At 37.9% G+C, this 24,467-nt stretch overlaps 1 protein-coding gene across 4 annotated transcripts; it reads left to right on the top strand.

The window, feature by feature from the left end:
- The first annotated feature begins 1,521 nt into the window (after window positions 1–1,521).
- On the top strand, window positions 1,522–21,338 carry LOC107818303 (fanconi-associated nuclease 1 homolog). Of its 4 annotated transcripts, XM_075229154.1 has the most exons (16): window positions 1,528–1,687; window positions 1,771–1,900; window positions 2,878–3,021; window positions 3,097–3,488; window positions 3,574–3,678; window positions 7,575–7,839; window positions 7,925–7,987; window positions 9,700–9,774; window positions 9,872–9,990; window positions 13,812–13,903; window positions 14,000–14,087; window positions 14,185–14,325; window positions 14,418–14,641; window positions 19,104–19,377; window positions 19,491–19,724; window positions 20,338–21,338. In XM_075229154.1, exons 1-16 carry the CDS (start codon window positions 1,586–1,588, stop codon window positions 20,776–20,778), a joined length of 2,889 nt encoding a protein of 962 aa, XP_075085255.1. In that variant the 5' UTR covers window positions 1,528–1,585; the 3' UTR covers window positions 20,779–21,338. The 4 variants fall into 4 exon arrangements, with proteins under 4 accessions (XP_075085254.1, XP_075085256.1, XP_075085255.1 ...); XM_075229153.1 differs by having other exon boundaries at window positions 1,522–1,687; window positions 2,878–3,488; XM_075229155.1 differs by lacking the exon at window positions 9,700–9,774 and having other exon boundaries at window positions 1,522–1,687; window positions 2,878–3,488.
- The last annotated feature ends 3,129 nt before the right edge of the window (window positions 21,339–24,467 follow it).

Here is a 24,467-nt window from a genome sequence, read left to right as displayed (position 1 = left end):
ATGTGAATGGCTTCCATAGTCGAACACCCCGACATGAAACCGAATTGGTTCTCAGAAATAGACACTGGTCCTCACCCTTGCTTCAACCACTATCTTTCAAGCTTTCATAGTATGCATTCACAGCTTATTCCCCTATAATTGTTGCAACTTTGGATATCTCCCTTGTTTTTATACAGAGAAATCATCGTACTCCACCTTCATTCATCAAGCATCTTTTACGTCCTAAAAATGACGTTGAACAGCCTAGTGAGCCACTCCAAACCTTCCCTACCCGCATTCTTCCAAAATTTCACAGGTATTTCATCTGGCCCAGTAGCTCTACCCCTATGCATCTTACGCATAGCCCCTCGACCTCCTCTATTCTTATGCGCTTACAGTACCTGAAATCCCGGCGCATCTCGGAGTGCTCCAAGTCGCCCAGCACAATGTCCCTATCACCCTCTTCGTTTAGGAGTTTATGGAAATATGTATGCCATCTTCGTCTAATATGAGCCTCTTCCATCAAAACTCTACCTTTCTCATCTTTGATACACTTAAATTGTTCCAGATCACGGGCCTTCCTCTCTCTTACCTTGGCTAGCCTGTACATCTTCTTGTCCCGCTTTTGGCCCCAGGAACGCCCAAATATCGCAGTCTTAGCCGCAGTAACCGCTAACTTAACCTCATTCTTAGCCCTCCTATACCCCTCCATGTTCATCCTCTTCGCCTCTTCATCCATGCTCTCTATAAGCGTCAAGTACGCCGCTTGCTTGGTTTTCACTTTTTCTTGTACCTCCTCACTCCCCCCCCCCCAGTCACCTTTGTGGCCGCTAGAGAAACCCTTCGAGACCCCTAACACTTCTCTCGTAGCTACTTTAATACGTCGCGGTCCACATGCAGCTCGCGTCCCCACTGCTCCTCCATGCTCCCATAGTCAACAACTCCTCCCTCCCCCTCCCCCCCAACCAACTCTTGCGCTTTGTCACTAGTAAAAGCACCCCACCTAATCCTGGGTTGACCATACACGGTCCTCTTCCTCATGATCTCTAAGTTCATCACCAATGATCTATGTTGAGTCGTGAAATTCTCGCTTGGTATAACCTTGCAATCCATGCACAGACTCCTACCGCACTTCCGGAGGAGTAGATAATCAATTTGAGTCTTGGCCAACGAACTCCAGAATGTAACCAAGTGCTCCTCCCTTTTCGGAAAACACAAGTTGGCAATCACCAAATCAAAGGTTTTAGCACAGTCCAAGCACAAAAAAATATACCAAGGTGCATTAGATTTCAAAAATAGATAAAAAAAGCGAAAACTGCAAAAAAGGCACTTTTAAATGAGATTTCCTTTTACTATTTTCAGTTTTCAGATTTTCAGCTAAATTTAACAATTCGAGTATGATAAATAGCTGACAAAGACCAAAAGTGATCACATTTAGTAAAGTTAAATGACCAAAACTGTTCAGGTGATACTTGAGGGACTACTCTAAACGTGCAATTAAAATTTTAAAAACACATACCTCGTATATTTTTTATACGAGGTACGTATCAGTTTCCCCCTCAAATAGCGAAAGCTTTGATACTGATTATTAGGGTTTTCCCCTACGATGCTGAAAGGGCGGGAAAGTTTAATCCGATTGGTTGGTCGCCGACGGCGATTTCTCAGTCGCCGTCACTCTCTTCTCACCTCATCTCCTCCTCAGCATCAAGTATAATTTACTATTAATTTAATTCCTTTAATTGTTTTACAGTTTACTTAAATCGAAAAATAATTTAGTTCGAGGATTTTCAGATTGGCTGTAAGGAATATAAGGATGACCCAAGCATTGGAAATGGAAATGTTGATGAAGAAGAATGGGTTGATTGTCCTGTTTGTGGGAAGAAGATACGAGGCGAAGATCGTGTGATTAACTCTCATTTAGGTGCATTTTACTTTAAGATTATGTAGAATTCCTTCTGATTTGGATGCTAATATTTAGATTATTTGTTGAGCATTTTAGGATACTTTCGTCCATATGTAGCTTGATAGTAGAGTAAATTGAATTCTTTATATTTCATGTGTATTAGAATCGTGCTTTGTATTGAAAAATGTTTAAGTTGCTGGAGGAGGTCAGGTGTGGATCTAGTGTATTTGGTTCAGACCTTATGTGTGTCGTAAATATACTAAATAAGTAAGAACAATAGATTTTGAACCCAGTAAATCAAATGGCCTGTAGTAGAATTTCGAACTCGAACTTTTGTTATGCATCTTCTTGATGCTGGTGAATGAAATTCCATTACTTCATTAATAAAAGGGAATTTCGAACTCGAACCCGTAAAGTTTAAATCTTGGATTTGCCTATTTGAAGTTTTAAATTTCTTGGATTACTATTTGTCAATTATGGATGATATTATGAACTTATTTGCTGAATGTTTATGAGTTGAATTAGGACGGTGAAAGAAATTGCTACTAATTTCATGTGGAACATAAGCCAGTGAAAATTTTCTTGCTTTCAAAATTTTAAAAATTCATTTTGCAATTTCTGACACCCTTTGTGGGTTGGCATCACGAAAAGCAAAATATCTCAAGAAAAGAACATATAGATTAACAGGGATACCTTTATCTTTTCCTGTACTTAGGCATCATGTGAATTTAACAATTTGACATAGCCACTAGACAACTAATTCTTTAGTATCCAGTAGTCATAAGACCCAGGTTTGCAAGGTAAAATACAACTGCAGAAAGAGAACCATGAAATGTAGTCCTCTTGCTTATGCCTTTCCTTTTGCCAAGTCTACAAAGCACCTATTTTTGTGGCAGCTTTAGTAACAATTTCATTTCTTCCTTTCTAATATGATCTCTCCTTTTATTTTTTTGACTTGAGCTATGTAAAACTTACAGTGGAATGTGATTTTTTAGATAAATGCCTTACTAGAGGAAGTAAACGCAAATTGAGCCAGTGCACCCTTTTCCAGTTGAACTTTTGCACAAGACCTAGAGTTACAGTCTCATCCATCGAGTCGGACGTTACAAGGACTGACATTGGTCCAAGTACTGGTGATGGTAATATCTGTGACCTTGCTTCTGTTACCTTCTCAAAAAATATACGTGACCTGGCTTCTGAAATGAACAGCTCAGATGGTCCCGAAAATAATATCCAAGATGAATCCGAGAGTAGTGTTTGTAATAGGGTTAATCAAATGGAAAACTTAGATGGTCTCATCAAACTGGATGATGAATGCAAACTTCTGTCCGATGCAAAGCCAATGCAAATTTTTAGGCTAGAGGGTTCTCCTCAACACCAAATAAGTGATGATAGAATTGACAACATCGCAGACTCACCTTTATCACTTTCTGAAAAAAGGATGCCGAAATGTGTGGAATCTTCGGAAGATGATGATAACTCTGAGATTTTGCTTGATACATTCATTGTTGGCCGTAGGTTTGGTAATGGCGGAGAGTTAACTGTTGGAGCAATGATAATGCTTTCAAGAGATCCCGATAATGTCAAGGACCAGAATGCAATCAAGGTTTTGCCTCACTATGGTTACCTTTAATTGGTAAGTTTGTAATCTGAAGTAAGTTTAAAAAACATTGCCTGTATGTTTCTGTCAGGTTCTAACTAAAGATACTGATCACAATAAAGAGCTAGGTTACATCCCCAGGGAATTGGCACAGTATTTATCTCCATTGATAGACAAGTTCCACCTGAGGTTTGAGGTAATCAATATAATACATTTTGTGGTCATATGCTAAGTTTTCCATTTCCCTTGCAAGTTCAGCTTAGGTTGGCCTTTCTTGTTAATGTATTTAACTGTTTAAAAGCATATTCAGTCTTTATAGAAGAAGCATATTCAGTACGATAATTTTGATGAACAAGTAACGTGAACCGTTCTTTGGTTTAGTTTTTTCCGAAATATCTTCAGAATTATTTTGGTTAAAAAGTAGGAAGTCTGTGGAGAAATTTTTGTTATATCTTACAAGGCACTTCTAAAACTTATAATAAAGAATTGCGGTTATCCAAGCATGCTTTTCTTTGTTTTGCACAAAGTTTTCTCAGAAATGCTTATCTTAAAATTTCCTCCAAAAAAGATATGTAAATGGCACCTAAGGTTTACAAAGGTGAAGATTTGATAGTCATAGGACTTATTGAAGAGAAAAGAAGGTAGATAGTCACAGTGCTACATCAACCAAGGCCTTCAATTTACAAGCCCAAGCAATCTATCTTTATTTCCATGTTATCCTTCTTGGTTTCTCAATCCACTAATAGGAGGTGTACCAAGTTTCTTTTGGTAAATATGAATAAATACTGCTTTAGGTATTGATTCTTGCCAAGGATTTTAATCTCCACAGCTACTTTTTTCTCTCTTCTGTATCTACCACTTCATTTTCTTCTTTCCTACTAGGGGTGGGCATAGTTTGGGCAAATCCAAAATCCGAACCGAAATCTGTTTTTTTTGGATTTTTGAATTACGGATTGGATTTTAGATTTAATTTTTTATTATTTTGGATTTTAGATTGGATATTGAAAAATCTGGAATTTTTATACTTTATCTTTATTCTGTTATCTATATGCCAATAGTAATAAGTTAAATTCCCTATCCATTAGATAGTATCATATTCAATATTAATTACTAAGTTATTGTCATAATACTTTTTATATGGACATGATTTTACTATTGCTACATCTTATCGGCCGTATTAATGTCTCTGTTGTATTTTTTTAATAATAATTTCATTACTTGAATACTTTATTTGGATGATTGCAGCAAGAATGAGTAACTTTCCAGGCATGAGTACTTCATTTGAATATTCATTTTTGTTAAAAGTAGAAATATCTCTTATACGCTCAAAATTGAAAATCCATAATATCCAAACCGATTAATCCAAAACCGAACTAAAAATCCGATCCAATCCGAACTTATTTGGATTGGTTTCGGATTGGCATTTCTTCAATCCGAAAACTGAAAATTCAAACCGAAATTCTCATATCCAATCCGAACTCCCCAAATGCCCATCCCTATTTCCTACAGTTCTACTACTACTACAAAATTGAACTACCCAGTTTTTCATTAATTAGCCTCCGTTCTTGATACTACTAATGCCATAATCTACTTGTAAACTGCGATGGTTCTTAGCACTTGTTGACATAGATTAGGGTAATATAGTGTCATTTGTGGACCATAGTAATTTCAAACTTTGGCGTTGGCCTCTGTCACTCAGGCCGCAGCCCCTCATGCAAGACTTAAGGTAAATCCTTGGTTCGCCTCAAACAATTTCGACCACTCCAATCATCTCTACATTACCCTACGTCAATTGATTTCACTGTATTCATTGTTGCCCACCTCATCTATCTATTGTAGGAAATCAATTGATGATTTTGAGAGCGTGAAGCGAGAAAAAGCTACCAGGTCTTGCTTCGCTTTAGGAGCGTGAAGCGAGCATAGTTTTTAAAGAAAGACCAAAATAAACCTTGCACTAAATAAAATAGAACTCAACAAAAATATTATATATAAGCAAATGTTTCAATTTAAAAACTAAAAAGTATATAGACAAAAGTCCTCCATAGGGCATCCTATTCTTCATATTAAAAAATGGATAAAAAAAGGAAGGAGTTAGTTATCAATTTATAAGCAATTAGTAATAATTAAAAATAGAAGCTTCAACAGCTAGATCCAACGCAGAAAAAAAGAGAGAAATAGTTAAAAAGGAACACATGGTTTTTTTTAATAAGCTACCAACATAAGAGTGTGGCCTAATGGTCAATGAAGTGAGTTGAGAACTTGACATCTTAGGCTCAAGATAGAGTTACCTGGTACTTGTTGCTGGTGGGAGGTAGCTGGTATCTTGTGGAATTAGTCGAGGTGCGCGCAAGCTGTCCTAGATACCATGGTTATCAAAACAAAAATGCTGCCAGCAGCAATGAAAATAAAGAAAGGGAATTTTTTTTTTGGCCATCCCCCTATGAAAACCCTAGTAGCAAAGAAACCAAGTACGACACCGTTGAACCGTAGACCACTCTTTAAAGAAGCGATCTCCTCGCTTCTTTATCGCTTTACGCTTCTATCCAAGAAGCGACCGCTTCGCTGATGACACTTCGCCTCACACCCTTGAAGCGCTGACCTTGTCGCTTCGCTTCACTTATCGCTTTAAGCGACGAAGCACTTGCTTTCCCCATCTCTGGTAAATGAATGACCAAAATTTCTCAACTTAGGTTATTGGGGGAGTTGGGTCAGAATGAGAAATCCGACCATTAGATCTTGATTTAATGGTTAAGATTATCTATAACACTGACATGCATGAAATTGTCGGGTTTAGTAAAAAACAAATAACGTACTACATACCTTAATATGGATGAAAGTTGGAGGTGAAAATTCTGTTGTAGGCGGTTTGGCTTTTGGAAGAATGAAAAGTGAATAAATTTACGAGCCAGGGTCTATTTATAGGTGCTAGCATTTTACATCGAACTTTTTGGAAGTGTGGTGTGGTTGCACTTTCTTGGAAGTTTGGTCACGCTTCTGTTCATTTTGCCAGGCAGTGAGCTGTGAAGTGCATGCGGTTGGGAAGGAAGTGCGGTCGAACTTCCTTTAGTTTCTGTCAGGTTCAAAACTTCAGAGCATTTGAATTAAAGGGCGTGAGATTAAAAACCCTTGATGTGCGATTGCACTTCTGTTCAAACTTCTAACTTAGCAGAGAATTCCAAACTTTAGAGGGTTTGAACAGAAGGGCATATGGTTGAGGCACCAGATGTGCGAGACTGTTCAACATGGTCTGGTCCCACGTATGAAACTGAAGTGTGTGTGGTTGAGGTAAGGGCTTGACTGCACGCGCCAGGTCCTGAGTGACCTTTACAGCTTTGTTTCCAAACTTCACCTGTCCAAATCCCACACTGGAATACGTTATTGCAGCAGCACCTCATATTTTTGCACTGAATACATAGTCTATCACCACCAGTCACCCATAATAATAAATTAAACATGTAGCTAGGGCCTAGGAGAGCACGCATAAACATTTTAATGTTAAATTAACAGTGCGTTACAATTTTGTATATGAATTTGGTTAATCAGGATACTTTTCTTTTTTCATGTAACTTAAACTCCTATATAAGGTCCGTCTTCATGTTGTTTATCATCAATTTAAAAAGATTTTTCTACTTATTTTCTCTCGTTTACATTATATGTAAAATGTCTAAGACCACGTGAAGAGGAGGAAAAACAAAAACCTCTAGAAAAGACTGATGTAGAATAATTGGCACCAAACCTATAGATTTGGAGCCATGCAGAATATGAGCAAATGCCAGTTAATGTGGAATAAGTGTTTTGTATACATCTGTAGCAGACACAGATTTGGACTTGAAAACCATCTAATTCTAACTTTAAGCTAACTTCAAGTAAAAGAAAATATTAAGTGTTTATCGATCTACTACAGAATCTACCACATTTATTTGCTAGTGAGTCATAGGGCTTGTTAAAGTGTGTTCAATAACCTCCGAGTGCATGGAATCTTATGTGAAACTGAATTAGCATTTTAACGAATGAAGAAAATTTTTCCTTGCCATTAGTTTTCTATTCATTATCTATTCCATATGGACTGATCACTAGCTTACATGGATTCAGGGCCGTATAACTTCCATTCCGCAGCATCCTCATGCAGTTGTGCCAATTCAGATATATTCCTCTGGCATCGTGTCTTTTGGCGAAAAGGACTCCTCTAGACTCCAAGTATTCAATTCCTTACGGAGAAATGCTCTATCGGCTGCTGAATTTTCCAAGACTCACTCTCCTATCCCTGCAAAATACCAGCATAACCTTCTACTTTTACTAAAAGAGGTTTTGAATATCAACGGACATCTTTTTACTGAAGGCGAGAAAACATTATTGGGTAGGATCTTCAGCACTTGGATCATCCCAGTTAATCTTTGATAAATTTGCATATATAACTTTGTTTTGTTTCTCTGTTGGTACAGAAGCTTTTTTATCACTCTCAGATGACAGTCAAAGGCTCTTTGCTCGGCTTTATGCACGTAAAGGTGGTCAATTTTAATACTCCGCTCTTTTGGCTTGCAGTTTTTACATTCAAGAGTTAAAGACTGAAAATTATCCACTTTTGCTTGGGTTTGCCTCTTTCTAAAGATGATGGAGTAAGAAGCCTTGCTTTATTTATGGAATTCAGATATGCTACTCATTTAATTAATCATAAGACCTTTCAATGTCTGGAACATTGAAATGTGATATTCAGGGGTTACTTTCTGGGTTATTGGAAATGACTTCTTGCTTTTGTTTATATTTTTTTCTTTTCACGATAATGTTGGTGTGCCACCAAGCCTACCTCGACTATTCTTCCGGCTCCCCACATCCTCCCGTCAGGATAGATATCGGATAATTTTGCTACCAAGGCTTAAACAGCTGAGAAAAAATCACCTAACATGTTGCCTCTACTAAAATTTGAACCTTGGTCCTTTAGTCTTCATGCTAGCTTCATCTACCACTAGACGCATCCTTGGATGATGCTAGTTGCTATTTTCATGATATCATTATTGCTCAGGCACTACCTTTTCCTGACTGCTACAGACCCATAGTTGATTCTTGAAATGAGCAGGATACACTCACGTGTAAAGATGCAGGACAATACTGTAGTGCTATTAGTTAGCGTTGTCAGTCTTATTGGATACAAATTGCTGATTTCCAAATAAAATTTGGCTTGTGGTCTATGCTAAATATGGAGTATTCTGCATGAAAAGGATATATTATTGGTTTTTAGGAGCTTTCCTTAATTGTCACCAAGCTTTTTACATTTGATGTGGTTCATCCTCTAAATTATTGCTTAATGCTTTTACTCATCAAACATATTATCATTGAATTTCTCTATTTGGATTGGATTAGTTTGTGAAATTATAGATTTCAACTGTGTTTTTCTCGCAGTGCACCTCAGCTATCTGAACCCACTCATGAGAGTTAATTTTCTTGAATCAGAAGTAGGATATTATATAAATTCTACCTGCAAGTTTATTTTTTCATGTTGTGAATAGATAAGTTATCTCTCAGAAAAGTATACCATATCTTTGAAGGGAGGGAGAATCCATTCTTATTTTTAAGCTAGTCAAGGATAGCGGTTTACAGAGATCCAATGTCTTTGCTTTTATATTACTGAAAAAATGCTTCTACATTAGTTGTCACGTTTTGATGCTGTTTTAATAACCTCAAGTATTATAGAATTTTCTTCCTAGATGAAATTGTGGTTAGGTGCAGCTTTGGTATAATATATTAGGGTCACTTCAACCATATACCGCTGTGCTGAAAATATTTTAACATTTTTAGGATCACAGTTACAGTGATAACTAATAGCTCCTTTTGGTGATTACCTTAAAGCTGAGTAACACGTGTGATACTGTCGCTTATTGCAATTCTCAGACTTGTCTTAAGGTGTGCTGTTTTCCAAATGTGAACGTGGTACTAACTTATCCACACAAAAACGTAAATAGATTTGATCACGGTAAGAATGAATAGGCTTCTTCTACTTAATGTTACATCACCTGCCTTGCTTGACTGATAATTCAACTGCTATTGGGAATTGTACTAGAAGGGTGTGGGTCCAAGCACTTAAATTTGTACAGCCTAATGCCTGTAATATTGTATTTTTAGATTTTTTTTGTGAATACTTGAAAATTTGATGGTCCATTGCTAGATAATTCAAGAAGTTTCTTGATCTTATTAAGTTCCTTTTTTTTTTTTTTTACCTTAGGCCCATGGTTTCGGATGGCTAGCATATCATATGCCGAAATATGTGATTGTGAAGAAGCTGTTAAGGGGCTTTCTGGTAGACAGATTTTATAACGTTGTGGTAAATTTTATATAGTCTTGCTTTAAGGAAAGCTGAATGCAACATCTTCTAACTCATCCTTGTTATTTCGCAGAAGCAGAATGTGTTACTTTATTCGAATCAATGGATAAACCACAAATTAATGACTTAAAGGAGGTTTTGAATGTTCTTAATGTTGGTGAACTACGGGACCTTATCTCTAGTCTTAACAAGGTTTGTATTTATATATTTTTTAAATGTGCCACTTGAATTATGTATCTGCTTATATTTGAAGTTTTATAATTGCCAGTGGATGTATTATGAAGAAGACATGCGATCCACTTGATAGGATGTCATGTATGAAAACATATAATTCTCTTCTGCTGGGTTGATATTTCTGGCTGAGACTAAACAATATTCCAATTTGCTTTCTCATTTTCTGTTTGATTTTAGTCGTTTATGCGAATAGATTGGCAGGATGTCATCAATTTAGAAAGATCCTCAAAGCGTTTTATGGTATGATTTATTATGGGATGCCTCACCTGTTGCAATAGTTCTTTGGTGACTTGAGGGCCTCATGATTATATTCTTTGTTAACCATACTGTTGTTAAAGAATGATGGCTTGACTTGTCCCCAACCTTGAGAGCTAACTTCTCATGGTAACAAGGCAAGAAAATCTCAAAGGCAAAAGAAGTTAGAAGTATATGATGGAATTTTTTTGTTGATAAGGTTAATACATGATGGAATATAGAGTGTGCAGTTTGCTTGTATTGGAATTAATTACTCTTAACCAGGTGACACAAACTTTACGGGTTGAAAGTTGGTCAGTTAACAAGGTTGGGAACTGGTAGAATACTAAGAATAGTGTTTGAGACCAAGTATGTGAGAGGATTATTCCTAATAGAATGCATGTGAGAATTATTGCAATATCTCTTTAATTCTACGACATATTAACTCATGCTTATGCTATGTACTCGTAAAATAATCTTTCCCTACTTCAAGGCTTCTCTTGATATCATTTCATTCTTCTTTTGGTAGTTAGGTTTTGACTTTCATCATCAAATTGTGAGATGTATGTTTAGTTTACTCTGTACGTGGCTTGATGAATATTGCCCATGACCTAGTTGGATTAGAAGACATAGGAAAATGAAAATTTAACTTTGCCAATGTACTTGCAAGATCATTTTACATTTATTCCTCTCAGACTCTCTTGTGAGCTAAAAATAAAAAAAGCTCTCTTTAGGATTATGAAATGTTTTTACAATTTACCTTATCAAAAAAAAGGATTATGAAATGTTTGGAGCGTTATGGATGGTTCTTTCTAATTTTGATTGATGCCATAGTTAATGCTCCAAAAATGAGATTGGCTTCTGATGACTACACAGAAACAGGATACTGTGTGGACAGATACGGGCCATACAATTCTTAGCATTAAGGTCATTTGGGTCATGTTTACAATTTTTCTCATTTGTTCTTTACATGCATTGTAGTGTGGAAAATCAGATTTTTTGCTTGTTTGGAAATATACATCGTGCTAGTTAAATAAACTAAATTAAGATTCAATCTGTGCACTAGGAAGTAGGAACTAATCTTTATCTCTTGTAACTTTCTACTGGGTTGGCATCCCTTGGCGACCATGTCGATACAACTTTCTAGGTTTACCTATCAAAGATTGAGTTAAGTAATCTTAGCTGGGAAAAACAAAAGGCGAAATACATAAAGCGCCCCTTTTAAGTTGTCCTCAACAATCAAATGAACACCTTAACTGAGGCCATTTCTAGCTAGACACTTTATTTATTCACAAAAGAAGATCAACTAAACACCCGACCATGTCAGCCCCCATTGCGTGAAATGCACTCTCTTGGATGCGAGTTGCCTACCTAAAATTAGGTTTTTTCTTTTTTTTTTCCTAAAATAATGTGGACCCTACCTAATTTTCACACCCCCTTCTCCTCCAACACCCTCCTCTGCCCTAAATCACCTCTGCCTCCATTACAAAAGAACAAAATTACCAAGTATATCATCACACCAATTCAATAAATTTTTTATACCAAACCCATTCTTCTCTTTCACCTGCTCCGAATCTCAATCTAGCAGAGAATAGCAGAAGCCAAGAAAGAAACTGGAATGTTGGTGATGGGTCACACGGCTGAACAAAGAGGCACAGAACCAATTTCGACGGAAAAAATGGAGGCTGCCGGAATTTTTTTGAAGGACCCATCTGGTTCTTCTTACTCTGTCTCTCGTCAAAAAAATGGAGTTTCTTCTTCTGCTTCTTCTTCATCGTCATATTCAGACGCCAATGGCATGCCATTTTCCGGAAAGAATTTGTTGCTAGAAAGATGGAATATTGTCGGATCTTCATCGCTGATCTAACTCCCTCATCTCTCTAACTTCGTGCCGCCTAGTCGGTCATCACCTCTGAAGGCGGCGATTGGTGGTGATGCGGCGGCAGAAATGGAGGGAGAGAGGAGCCGGCAGCTGCTATGTAAAATGAGAGAGGAGATGGTAAAGAAGGTTTCTTTAAATGTAATTACACGTCAATTTTTTATGGCAAAATTACACGTGTCATTTTTTGATTGGTCCATTTGACATGTCATTGGTAAGTGCAACTCACGCATATGGTCTGCTGTACTCGGGTGTTTACTTGACCTACTTAATAGCCACTTAAAGTGTTAAAATGAAAAATGGCTCGGTTGAGGTGTTCAGTTGATCGTTGAGGACAACTTAAAGGGACGCTTTATGTATTTCGCCAAAACAAAAACGTAGCATTTCGCAACGAGGGAAAAGAACAAAGGAAAATCAATAACTAATCTTCTGTCAATCCAACTTTGGTTGTCAGCTGTCACCAAATATTCTTACTCTTAGATCTTTTACCCCCATTGGGCATCAGTTATATTTCCTTCTTATTCTTATTTTTCCTTCGATTTCTGGTTCTTTTTCATGCAGAGCTTCTTTTATACTAATTAATGACTATATGTTTATAGAGCTTCTTTCATACTAATTAATTCCCAGTTGCTCCATTCAATTGTATGAGTTTTAAGAACAGACGTTACTAATATGATTGCAGTCAAGTGTCTTGTTGAAGATACTGTTCTATACTTCTATCACTCAGTTTCTTTCCTTACTCAGTCCCCTAATCCAAAAGCTTCCCGTCTCCATCTGGTGTGACGAAGATATGGTTTCATGCTACGTAAAAGATGTTTAAGGAGAAAAAAAGATTGAAGAAGTAATAGTACTTAAGGAATCTTTACAACACTTTATCAAAAAAGAAAAAATTAGCTCCCTGTTCTTAGCATAGATTTTTGTACTGGAGCTAGATATCTACCTTTTTGTACCTTTTGCATCTTCTTGATGCCTATTAATGAATCACCCTTACTTCATCAAAAAAAGAAAAGAAAAAAAGGAACATGTTGCCCTTACAACAGGGGTTAAGCGTTGTTTTACTTTTAAAATAATTCTCAAAGTAAAAGGGGATATGTGGTGCTTTCATGTCCTTGTACTGCTTGTGCTTGCCTTCAGTTCTTCTTGGGATATGTGGTCAATTTTTATTTTCTGTATGACTAAGCTTGCTTAGCACAAGGTAGAGAGATAAGGAAAGACCAGAAATTGGCTTTGTGCTATTGATGGAAATGTGAAGAATATAAGTTCAAATGAAATGAATAAGTAGTTCCATTTAAAATGATATAGAAAAAGAATGATCCATTCTGCTTCTCCACCTGCTGTGTCATAATAGCTGCTCTGCAGGCAATTTGACAGCTGTAAGTTTTTAGTAGTTGCTTTTCGGAGGAGTTCTCATTGATTAACTGCTGTAAATGTTTTCTCTTCTAAACCTTTGTTGAAAAGTTAGTTGTAGTCAGATCATTACCTCATGGAAGCTTAGGGTAACTTATCTTATGTGTGTCGGAAGTAAAATATTATAGAAGCTACTTAATTCTATTCTCCTTTTAGTTTGTGGGACTTCCATGTTCAATGATAATGGCCCTTTGATTTTCTATTTTTGAGTTGCATTTATCTTTCTTACAATTGTGCTTTGATTTGCGATTTAGCTCAGACACATAAGAAGATTGCCCAGAACTCTGATCGTGGTACTAGAAAGCAAGATTACATTGCTCGGGTTCTTGCTGCATATCAAGGTGGTTTATGGTAGGTAGTCTTTAAATTTTTTTATTTCTTGGTTGTCACTTTGTACCACATTTTAACACTCTTTCATGTGATTGCTTCAAAATGTCACCAATGCAGCCCCAACCTTACAAGCATGATTCTAGGGAAAACTGGAAGATGCATCCGGATATCTGCATCAGCTGAATCTGTCTTTTGGCGTGCCGAGGTGATTTTTGAGAAAATTCTTTTATGTCGTCTAGCTCTATACTCTATATAAACATTGTTTGTCTGACATGTGCTCTTTTAACTTTTGATTCCGTCAGAGGCTATTTTTCCTGAATGGAGAGCAGGACCTGTCAGAATTTTTACTTGTTGACTTGGGCATTGTGAAATATCCTGCTTACAACTGCATATTCACAGACCAAATTTTTCCAGACAGAAGTGACCTATTGTCTTATGAAGAGGTGCACTTAACTCTTGTGAAAAGATACCTTTTTCCCTTATTACTTATCTATTTTCTTTCCCCCCCTTAATTTAGTTTAAATAATTCCCTTAGGCCATTGAGGTTGCACAAATTATGGATGAGTCTCTTGATGAGAACAACAATGAGTTGGTATCAAGATGCGTAGAGATCTCTACCTCTAACGTATCTAGCTTTGTGGAGGAAGATAGGTCATCTCATTCTGGGTCGATGGCTGCATTTTTATCTCGCTTTTCAGCCAGTTGGGTATATTCTAAGGTGATCCTGCTGGGTGTTTCTTTCCTGGAGCATGAACAGAGGTGAGGAGATTCAACATGCTGGTTAAAGGTTATTCTCTAATGATTTTATGAACTTGCAACAGATTTAAGCTTATTTTAGAAATCAGCTTCATCTCCTAGAAACCTTAAGTTTTAATTAAGATATTTCAGGATCAACAAGGAAGAAGACTTTCACATCATATAGCTAAAGTAACTTAATGGGTATGAAATGGTTCTCGGAAATGAGGTTGCACACCACCTGACGAGAGGACTTTTCTGAAATAGAAAAGCTCTTTTTTTCTAGAGGAATGAAAAGATTAGAGAAGGAAACTACTATTTTGCTTGTTCAGATGCATAATACAAAAAAGCGGGGGAGTTCTATAGTGAGGTTTACAAAGACTCTCTCTCCCCTCCCCCTATCTCTGGGTTGTCTTCCATTTCTCCTGCAAAGGTAGGGAGCAGTGCTGTGTTGCGAAGGCTTCAAGTGGATCAATTAAAAGTGCTTTAAGTGCTCCCAACTTTTGCAATGTTTTCTATACCTCTGGGGATTTGGATAAATTTATGAACAACAAGCAGCTAAAGTTGCAAGTACATAATATGCATAAGATTCTTTGCAACTCTTCCTTTAAATTGACAGCAGTTCTTGCTAAAGAGTGATGTAGCCCCCTTAGTGCATGTAGTAGACACTGAGGCTGTTGCTAGTCACTGCAATGAGCTATTTAATAGCAATTTTCTGAGTCATTTTTTTCGTATTTGATGCGAGTGTTTCTATTAAAAATTGTATGAGGGCTAGTAGAAGAACTTGTTTATGATCTGGTAGGGGCTAATTAGCAGTGTTGTGAAGAGCGTGAAGCGAGGAAAAGCGACAACCCCCATTTCGCTTAAAGCGAGAAGCGAAGCACTCGCTTTTTTGAAGTGAAGTGGAATTTTAAAAAATAATTAAAATAAATACTGCATAGACAACGCATGTAATTGTAAGCAAATGCTCAATACTTCAATGTAAAAACTAAAGAGTAGCATCAATTAAAGCACAAAATGAGTATCCTATTCTTCTACAAGATTGTCAAATTCTTGTATTCCACTATCATTATTATATTGCTCGTCATCTTCTTCAACTTCTTCTTCATCAACTAGGGACAAAGTAGCGGCCTCTTTTCCCTTCCTCTGTGAACTTGAAGTTGAGGTACTCCACCTCAAACCATAAATCCTCTCCTCAATTCCACGCGCCTCCGCAACATCACCTCAAGTGAAATCAGAAGTTTCCTCAAATACTTCTTCATTTGCATGATCTTTTGGGACTCCAGTTAGCCATTCATTAGCATCATCGATGTTGTCCAAACTAATTGGATCAATTACATTGCGAGCGTTGTAACGACACCTCAATGTTCTATTGTACTTAATGAAGACTAGATCATTGACACGCTTCAAGGTTAGTTTGTTCCTCTTTTTGGTATGAATCTGCAAATAATAAGTAATTAGTAAGATTAGGACAATTGAGATATAATTTAATTATCTCAGTATACTAAATCTTTCTTCTTAGTTCTTACATGTTCAAACACGCTCCAATTCCTTTCACACCCGGATGAGCTACATGTTAGACTTAGAACCTCGATGGCAAACTTTTGTAAATCTGGAGTGGAATGGCCATATTGCTTCCACCATTCAACTGTAGAAGTAGAACAAATATTCAAAACATAATATTGATAAAGAAATAACTTATTAACTATAAAGCAACATATAAGCACTCGCTCACCTGGTGACTTCATCTTTCTTTGTCTAATCGCCATGTTTTTTCCAAAAAGTTGCTCAGCATTCCTATAAGTACAAAATTGCTCTGTTATTTTATGTTGTACAGATTCTTCAGGTATCAACTTCTCAATACATTCAATGTATCCCTTCCACAAATTTTCATCTCCTAGAATCCTCTCTTCATTGTCATAAAATAGTTCCGGGTTCAAAACAAGTCCAGCTGCATGCAAAGGGCGATGAAGTTGACCGTCCCACCTTTTATCTATGATCTCAAAGACTCTTTTGTATTTTCTTTGATCACTAAAAGAGGCTTGTATAGCCTCCTTTGCCCTATCCATTGCTTCGTAAAGGTAGCCCATTTGTGGCCTTTTCTCCCCATCCACCAAACGAAGCACTTTAACTAAAGGACCACCAATCTTCAATGCATGAACCACATTGTTCCAGAATGAAGGAGAAAGTATAACATCTGCAGATTCTCTCCCTCGAGCTTCCCTTCCATAGGTACTGTTAATGTACTCATCTGAAACAAACAACTTCTTCAAATTGCTTTTTTGCTCATACATCCTATGCAAAGTCAAGAAAGCGGTAGCAAATCTTGTCTTTGCAGGTTTCACCAAGCTTCTTTGTTTAGTAAATCTCTTCATCATATTCAATAACAAAGGCCTTTGAACAATATAGGAATGCACTCTAATTGCCTGATTAAAGACTGAACTGAAGGGTCTTTCCTTGAAAATGTCCCCAAACATCAAATTAATGCAATGTGCTGCACACGGAGTCCAATAAATATGCGGGTACCTAACATACATCAAATCACCAGCCTTAACATTTTCACTGGCGTTGTCCGTGACAACTTGAACAACATTTTCTGCTCCAATAGAGTCTATTGTACTCTTGAACAAGGAGTACATTTTGGTTGAATCAGTCGAAGAGTCGCTTGCATCAACGGACTCAAGAAACATGCTTCCCTTAGGAGAATTCACCAAGATATTGATGATCATTTTTCCATTTCTTGCCGTCCACTTAACCATCATAATGGAACAACCAAACTTGTTCCATTCTACTTTGTGCTCCTCTACGATTTTGTTCACCTCTTCCACCTCTTTTTTTAGATATGGACCTCTAACTTCATGATAAGTTGGAGGCTTCATTCCTGGACCATATTGGCCTACGGCCTCGATAAAAGCAGAAAAAGTGTCAGTATAATTAACACAATTAAAAGGAAGACCTGCATCATACAACCACCGCGCAAACATTGTAACTGCACGATCCCTCAAAATGAATACTTTGGCATCAATTTGAGGATTACCACTTTTTCCTCCCTTATCTCCAGATTTTTGCGGGAAGTAACAACCCATAGGACTTTTGGTCTTGCCAGTAGATCCACAACTAGAAGACATTGTTTGCATCCTTCCCCGCTTTTGTGATTTTGATGGAAGCGAGGAAGCATCGTCACCTTCTTTTATTTCATCATCGTAATCATCAAGATTATACAGTTCTTGTTCATGAATCATTTGAGTCTTTATCTCTTTTTTTGAAGGAATGCTTTCAATTCTTCCTTCACATGCGACGGAATTTTAGGACAAGATGCGACATTTGGATCACCACCGATTAGATGCGCTTTTTGACGATAGATTTCCCCATTTGCAATCTTGTCACAAAAAAAGACATCTAATTGCCATCTTGTTGGTCTCGCTAACTCTTACAGAGTAAGCCCAAGCCGGGTTTTTCCTATCTTCTTTTGGTGCCATTAAAAGAACAACTACATAACACATAAGAAAGGCAATAAGAACTAAGAATAAAGGATATAAAAATTAGAGGATTTCTCTGTTAAAAATTGGGCAGTAATTTTCTGTGAAAGAACCGAAGGTAAAAAAAAAAAATTCGCCAGCATTTCGCTGCTTTTTGGACGTTTAAACAGTGAAAGAAAAAGAAAAAGAAGAAGAAGAAGAAGAAGAACCCTAGTATCAGCTTTCAGAAATCACAAAATCTCGTTTTTAATAAAATAGGGCTGGGTCTGTTTTAAAACAGAGAAGCGGGCGCTTCTCTCGCTTCGCTTCGCTTTCCCGCTTATCACTTTTTAGTGGGAAGCGGTCGCTTTTCTACACCCGAGTCGCTTCACCCTGCTGAAGCGTGCCCCTTCTCGCTTCGCTTCTTACTTAAAGCGAGGAAGCGGACACTTTTTTAAACACTGCTAATTATTGCTGCTGAAATGAATTGGGTGATGACCTGTCAGCTGATCTTAAGTATGGCCTTATTTATATTGTATATAAGCCTCTTATACAATTCTTGAACAGTGTACCAGTTCATGTTGTGACAATAATTGGGAATAGAGCCAGGAGGATGTACACTCTTTTTTTTTTTTTTTTATGAAGTAAGAAATTGTATTAATAAGGCATCCAGAAGATGCAGATTACAAAAGATGACAAAAGTGTACAGTGTCTAAGAAGACAAGACACTGAGTTAGCTCCTGTACAATGTTTAACCTAAGATCAGGGAGCTAACAAAATCCAAAAAGTTATCCACACTATTAACAGGAGTATGGAAGTTCCAACTAAACAGATAGCTTTTAAAGAGTGTATTGGAGTTGAGATTCCATCAAAACATCTGCGGTTCCTTTCATTGCATAAGCACCAAAAAATTATTCTCCAGATCCTTTGGATGTACACTCTGCGTTGGATGTTTTCTTGAACAGTGGTGATACTGTTCTAGGTGAAGTTTCTGGTGTATTTAGAATCTCACTGGGTCTACTTTTCAGGTTTAAAGAAGCAATCAATTTGCTTAAGCTGCTGCTAGATAAATTTAAATGTGATCGAAGAAGGGGATATTGGAATCTAAGGCTCTCAGTTGATTTGGAGCATGTTGGGTGCCTGGATGAGAGTCTTGAAGTAGCTGAAAAGGGGTTGCTAGATCCTTGGGTTCGTGCTGGCTCTAGAGTGGCTCTGCAAAGGCGTGTTCTGCGGTTGGGGAAGCCCCCTAGACGTTGGAGAACTCCCAGTTTTTCGAGTTCTGTCAAAAGGAAGATAGTTGAGGTAATTCGTTCTGTCTTTTATAAAATTCTCTGATGGGCCATTTTTGCACTTCTCACTCTCTTGCGATATGATACACAGTTTCAGATTAATCCTGTTTCTTGATGATTATTTAGGTTCATGTTCAGGGCAGACCATTGAACTGCAAAACGGGGGTGAAGAATGTCTTTTATGGTGAGGATGGAGACCGCTGTGGAGTAGAAGAGCTTGCTCTACAGTATTATGCTGGAGTAGGAGGAAGCTGGCAGGGTGTTCACACTGAGAGTGGGATTTGGTTGACTATTTTCGGGCTTCTAATGTGGGATGTTGTATTTGCTGATGTGCCAAATGTCTTCCGCACCAAATTTCAGGTATTATCTGCATGATGTTTCCATAGACTTGAGTGTAAGTGGGCTTTCTGTTATGAGAATTTTCTTGCTAAATATTTGTGCTGATAACTTCACTGATAATTCAGTTGCACTACATGATACACTGTTACGTTGCTAACACTTGCTATGCTTAATGATTAAAGAAACAATATGCACAACTTCATAGCTAATGAGCAATTCAAAAGTTTATGATTACGATTCTCATGTTCTGCCTGAATTTCATCCGCCTATACTAGGTTCCTTCTAAGTTAGCTCAAGCTGTGATGATAGCATTTTAAAACTAGGATCCAACTTGTTCCCAGTTGACATTAATTTTCATGTTTCTCGAGTCCCCTTTATTGAGTGATGGTGGTTGTTTACTTTCTTTTCTTTAATAAACAATTTTCCTGGGGAGGGGGTCTTGCTAGGCACTTAGAAGGTAACAATGTAAGGTAGAACAATATCTATAATCACTGTTCAAACTATTTGGAAAAGGATATTTCTGAATTGTTTAATTTTTCATTTCTCATTTTTCTGTTTGTTATTCATGGTTTGCTATTCAGCTTTTTGATGTACATGAAAATCTTGAGAAACAGTGTCTTTCTTTTTTGTACAGACTGCACCTTTGGATCTGGAAACTGATAGCTTTTATGAAGTCAGAAGGGGTCTTGTAGAAGCTCTTCTAGATAAGATTGAGCATGGCATGGCGGAAGAGTTACTTATCATGTCATGGGAATCACATGTGGGAACAGCCTGTAGGGGAGTCAACTGGGACAAGCATTCCCTGTCTGAGCTGCGAGCAGCTGTTACATGCATTGGTGGTCCTTGTCTTGCGTCAATCTGTAGAAATTTGGCTCAAGATTACAGGAGCTGGTCTAGTGGAATGCCTGACTTGTTGCTGTGGCGCTTCCGTGACGACTACAGAGGTGAAGCAAAGCTTGTTGAAGTGAAAGGCCCCAGAGACAGACTTTCTGAACAACAACGTGCATGGTTACTCTTTTTAATTGACTGTGGCTTCAATGTTGAGGTATGCAAAGTGAGTCATGCCCCAGTATAGGGGTCGAAATTTGAAGCTTTTCTAATGGCAAGCCGTTGGATAATACCTGCGTTGGTTAAGAGTTTTATTACAACACCCTCCACGTAGAGATGATAGGAGTTACCTATATTCAGTGGCAATTAAGCCCTCTATTTTTTTGAGAAGGAATTAACCCCTCTATTTATTACCCATTTACTCAGATCAAGCATTTGATTTTGCTGTTAAGATGGGTTAACCTCCCATGCCACAATATTTACTGTAAAAGATGAAGAAAAAGTAGAGATTTCAGAGGCATTACTTTACACAAAAAATTTGTATTAATAGCTTGTTTGGCCAAAACATTTTTTTTTTTTTTTTTTAAATTTGTCAAAAGTGTTCTTTTATTCAACAAGTCGAGTTTAGCAGAAGCACTTAGTGCACAATTCAGAGGAACCAAGACTGTAAAGTGGCAACCATGAAATTTCCTTGTTTTTCTAGGCGCAACTGCATTGTAAACTGGCTAATTGCTTTAAATTGTTTAATTTTCTCTGGACTTTATTCAGAGGAACCAAGACTGTAAACTGCTACCCTTTTTGTTGTAATATTTTATTTAGAATTATCATTAGTGTTACTATTGGTATTTCACTGATTTGGGCAGTTCGGACCGATTTCATGTTGTAATATGTTGTACAAGTGCATTTCTAAGATACCGAGCAAGAGACAAAGAGATACTACCAGCATTAGTAGCAGATACTCGAGCAGCTTTTGTTAAGGGGAGATCTTTAGTCCATAATGTTCTGGCGTGCCATGACCTTCTAAGGCATTAGAACAGGAAGACAATCCCAAGATGTATGATGAAAATAGATTTGAGGAAAGCATATGACATGGTGAGATAGGATTTTATTGAAGATATGTTGAATGGGTATTGCTTTCCCAGGAAATTTACGAAGTTGGTTATGGTATGTATCAAATCAACAAAGTTTTATGTGAAAGTTAATGGAGTAGGGTATGGCTAATTTGAAAGCAAGAGGGGTTTTAGGCAGGGAGATCCAATATCTTCCTTCATATTTGTAATAGTCATGGAGTATCTGAACTGAGTGCTAAACAAGATGTCTCAATTGCCTGACTATAAGGTTCCATCCTATGTGCAAGGGATTGAAACTAACTCATGCTTATCTTTGTGGATGATTTAATGATGTCTTGTAAGGGAAATATAGCCTCTATTAGAAGAAGGGTAATGGAAGCATTACAACACTTGGTGAAACGACAGGTTTGATAGCAAACTTAGAAAAATCAAATATCTACATTGCAGGGATGGATGAGAATACTAAAGCTGAATTACTGAGGATAACATGCTTCTCTATTGGCTTGTTTCCTATGAGATACTTGGGGCTTCCACTTTCACCAAAAGAGGGGAACAAAATGGACTGTCACCTACTAATAATAAAAATTACAGAAAAGATCACTGCTGTAATCTGCTAGGCACTTGTCCTATGCAGGGAGAGTGCAAGTGATAAACTCTATTTGGTTCTCTTTACATAATTTTTGGGGAGCTGTATTCATACTGCCACAGAGCATACTCAAAGTTGTGGATAGAAGGTGTAGGGACTATTTGTAGGGAAGTACAAAAGAGAGGAGGAAAATAGCACTAGTATCCTTGGAAAGGGTATGCCTACCAAAAACGTTTGGGGGTCTAAACATAAAAGACTGGATCATGGAATTTGGCTTCAGTAGGGAAACTATTATGGCTCTTATGTGAGAAATAGATGTGCTATTGGTGAAGTGGGTTCATGGAGTGTATATGAAGAAAAATGTTGATGTTTAGTCTCATCCACCACCCTATGACTGCAGTTGGTATTGGAGGAATTTGCACAAAATAAAGGCATGAGGAGCTGGTACTCTGAGGGAAGATATATATATACTGACAACAATGCAAATATTCAATAACAAGTACTCCCTCTGTTTCAATTTATGTGAACCTATTTCCTTTTTGGTTTGTTCCAAAAATAATGACCCCTTCTAAATTTGAAAATAATTTAGTTTTAACTTCCAATTCTATCCTTAATAAGAAGCTTTTATAATCACACAAATACTCTAGACCTCTTTTTGACTTGTTCAAGACCACAAATTCAAAAACTCGTCATTTTTTCTTAAACTCCGTGCCCAGTCAAACACGTTCACATAAATTGGAACGGAGGGAGTAGCTACTTAGCAATGAAGGGGAGACTTGGCGCAACAGGTAAAGTTATTGCCATGTGACCAGGAGGTTACGGGTTCGAGCCGTGGAAACAACCTCTTGCAAAAACACAGGGTAAGACTGTGTACAATAGCCCTTCCCCGGACCCCGCACATAGCGGGAGCTTAGTGCACCGGTCTGCCTTTTTTACTTAGCAATAAAGGGGTATAGAGTAAGACTCGAGAATGCAGACTTTGATATGGAACACTTGTGCAAGTACAGATCGTGTGTTATGTGACTGGGACAGTGTAACGACCCAGCCGGTCGTTTTGAGAATTTAAGTCCCGTTCGACGGCATAAGACCCTGAGCAACTTCGTATTATGTGTATGGACTTGCGTGCGTGGTTGAATTCAGTTACCGGATGATTCAGAGTGATTTGGGACACTTAGTCCCTAAAACGGAAGCTTAAGTCTTAGGATTTTGACCGTAGTCGGAACTGGGTGAAGACGACTCCAGAATGGAGTTTCGTCGGTTCCGTTAGTTCCGTTGGGTGATTTTGGACTTAGGAGCGAGTCCGGACGGTGAATTTGAGGCCTGTAGCTGATTTAGGCTTGAAATGGCGAAAGTCAAATTTTTGGAGATTCTGACCGGAAGTGTACTTATTTGATATCAGTTTCGTATTCCAACTACGAAAGTTGTCGTAGGTCCGTAAGATTGAATATGACTTGTGTGCAAAATTTGGGGTCAATCGAATGTGGTTTGGTAGGTTTCGACATTAGTTGTAGAAATTAGAAGCTTCAAGTTCATCAAGTTTGAATCAGAGAGTTAATTGTGTTTTTAGCGTTGTTTGGTGTGATTCGAGGGCTCGACTAAGTTCATATGGTATTTTAGGACTAGTTGGTATGTTTAGTTGAGGTCCCGGGGGCCTTGGGTGTGTTCGAGAGCTTAGCGGAGGAAATATTGGACTTATGCAATTGGTGAAGCTTTGGTGGTTTCTGGTGTTTCGCACCTGTGGTGGGGAGACCGCAAGTGCGTGATCGCATGTGCGAAGTGAAGGGCACATGTGCGCTTTTGTCCAAGAAGGCCTGTGAGCGCAGGTGCGAGAAGGGAGCCGCATCTGCGCATCCGCAGATGCAGAGTAATGGTCGCATGAGCGGTCTGGGCGGCCTGGGCGGGGGTCGCAGATGCGGAAGTCAAACCGCAGGAGCAGGCTCGCAGGTGCGGCCCAAAGCTCACAGATGCGGTCCCAGCCATTTAAGTCATTTGCGCACAAGCGATGGATTTCCCGCATGTGCGGTACCGCATGTGCGGTTGAAGGCTCGCATAAGCGAGTTTACTAGGCAAAAAATAGGATTTCGAGGGTTGATTTTCATATTTCGATTTTGAGACTTTGAGAGCTCGGACTGAGCGATTATTTGAGGGATTTTCAGAAAAAGCTTTTGGGTAACGATTCTTAACTCCTTTATGGTTATGTTCCACTAATCTATGGTTGATTTTATCATTTAATTTCAGATTTGGATTGAAAATTTGGGAAAATGGGAAGAAGTTCTTTAA

Source organism: Nicotiana tabacum, chromosome 14 (assembly GCF_000715075.1).
Source record: "Nicotiana tabacum cultivar K326 chromosome 14, ASM71507v2, whole genome shotgun sequence".
NCBI classification, from domain to species: Eukaryota; Viridiplantae; Streptophyta; class Magnoliopsida; order Solanales; family Solanaceae; genus Nicotiana; species Nicotiana tabacum.
The sequence above is the reverse complement of the archived record's forward strand: the minus strand, read 5'-3'. Positions and strand labels throughout refer to the sequence as shown.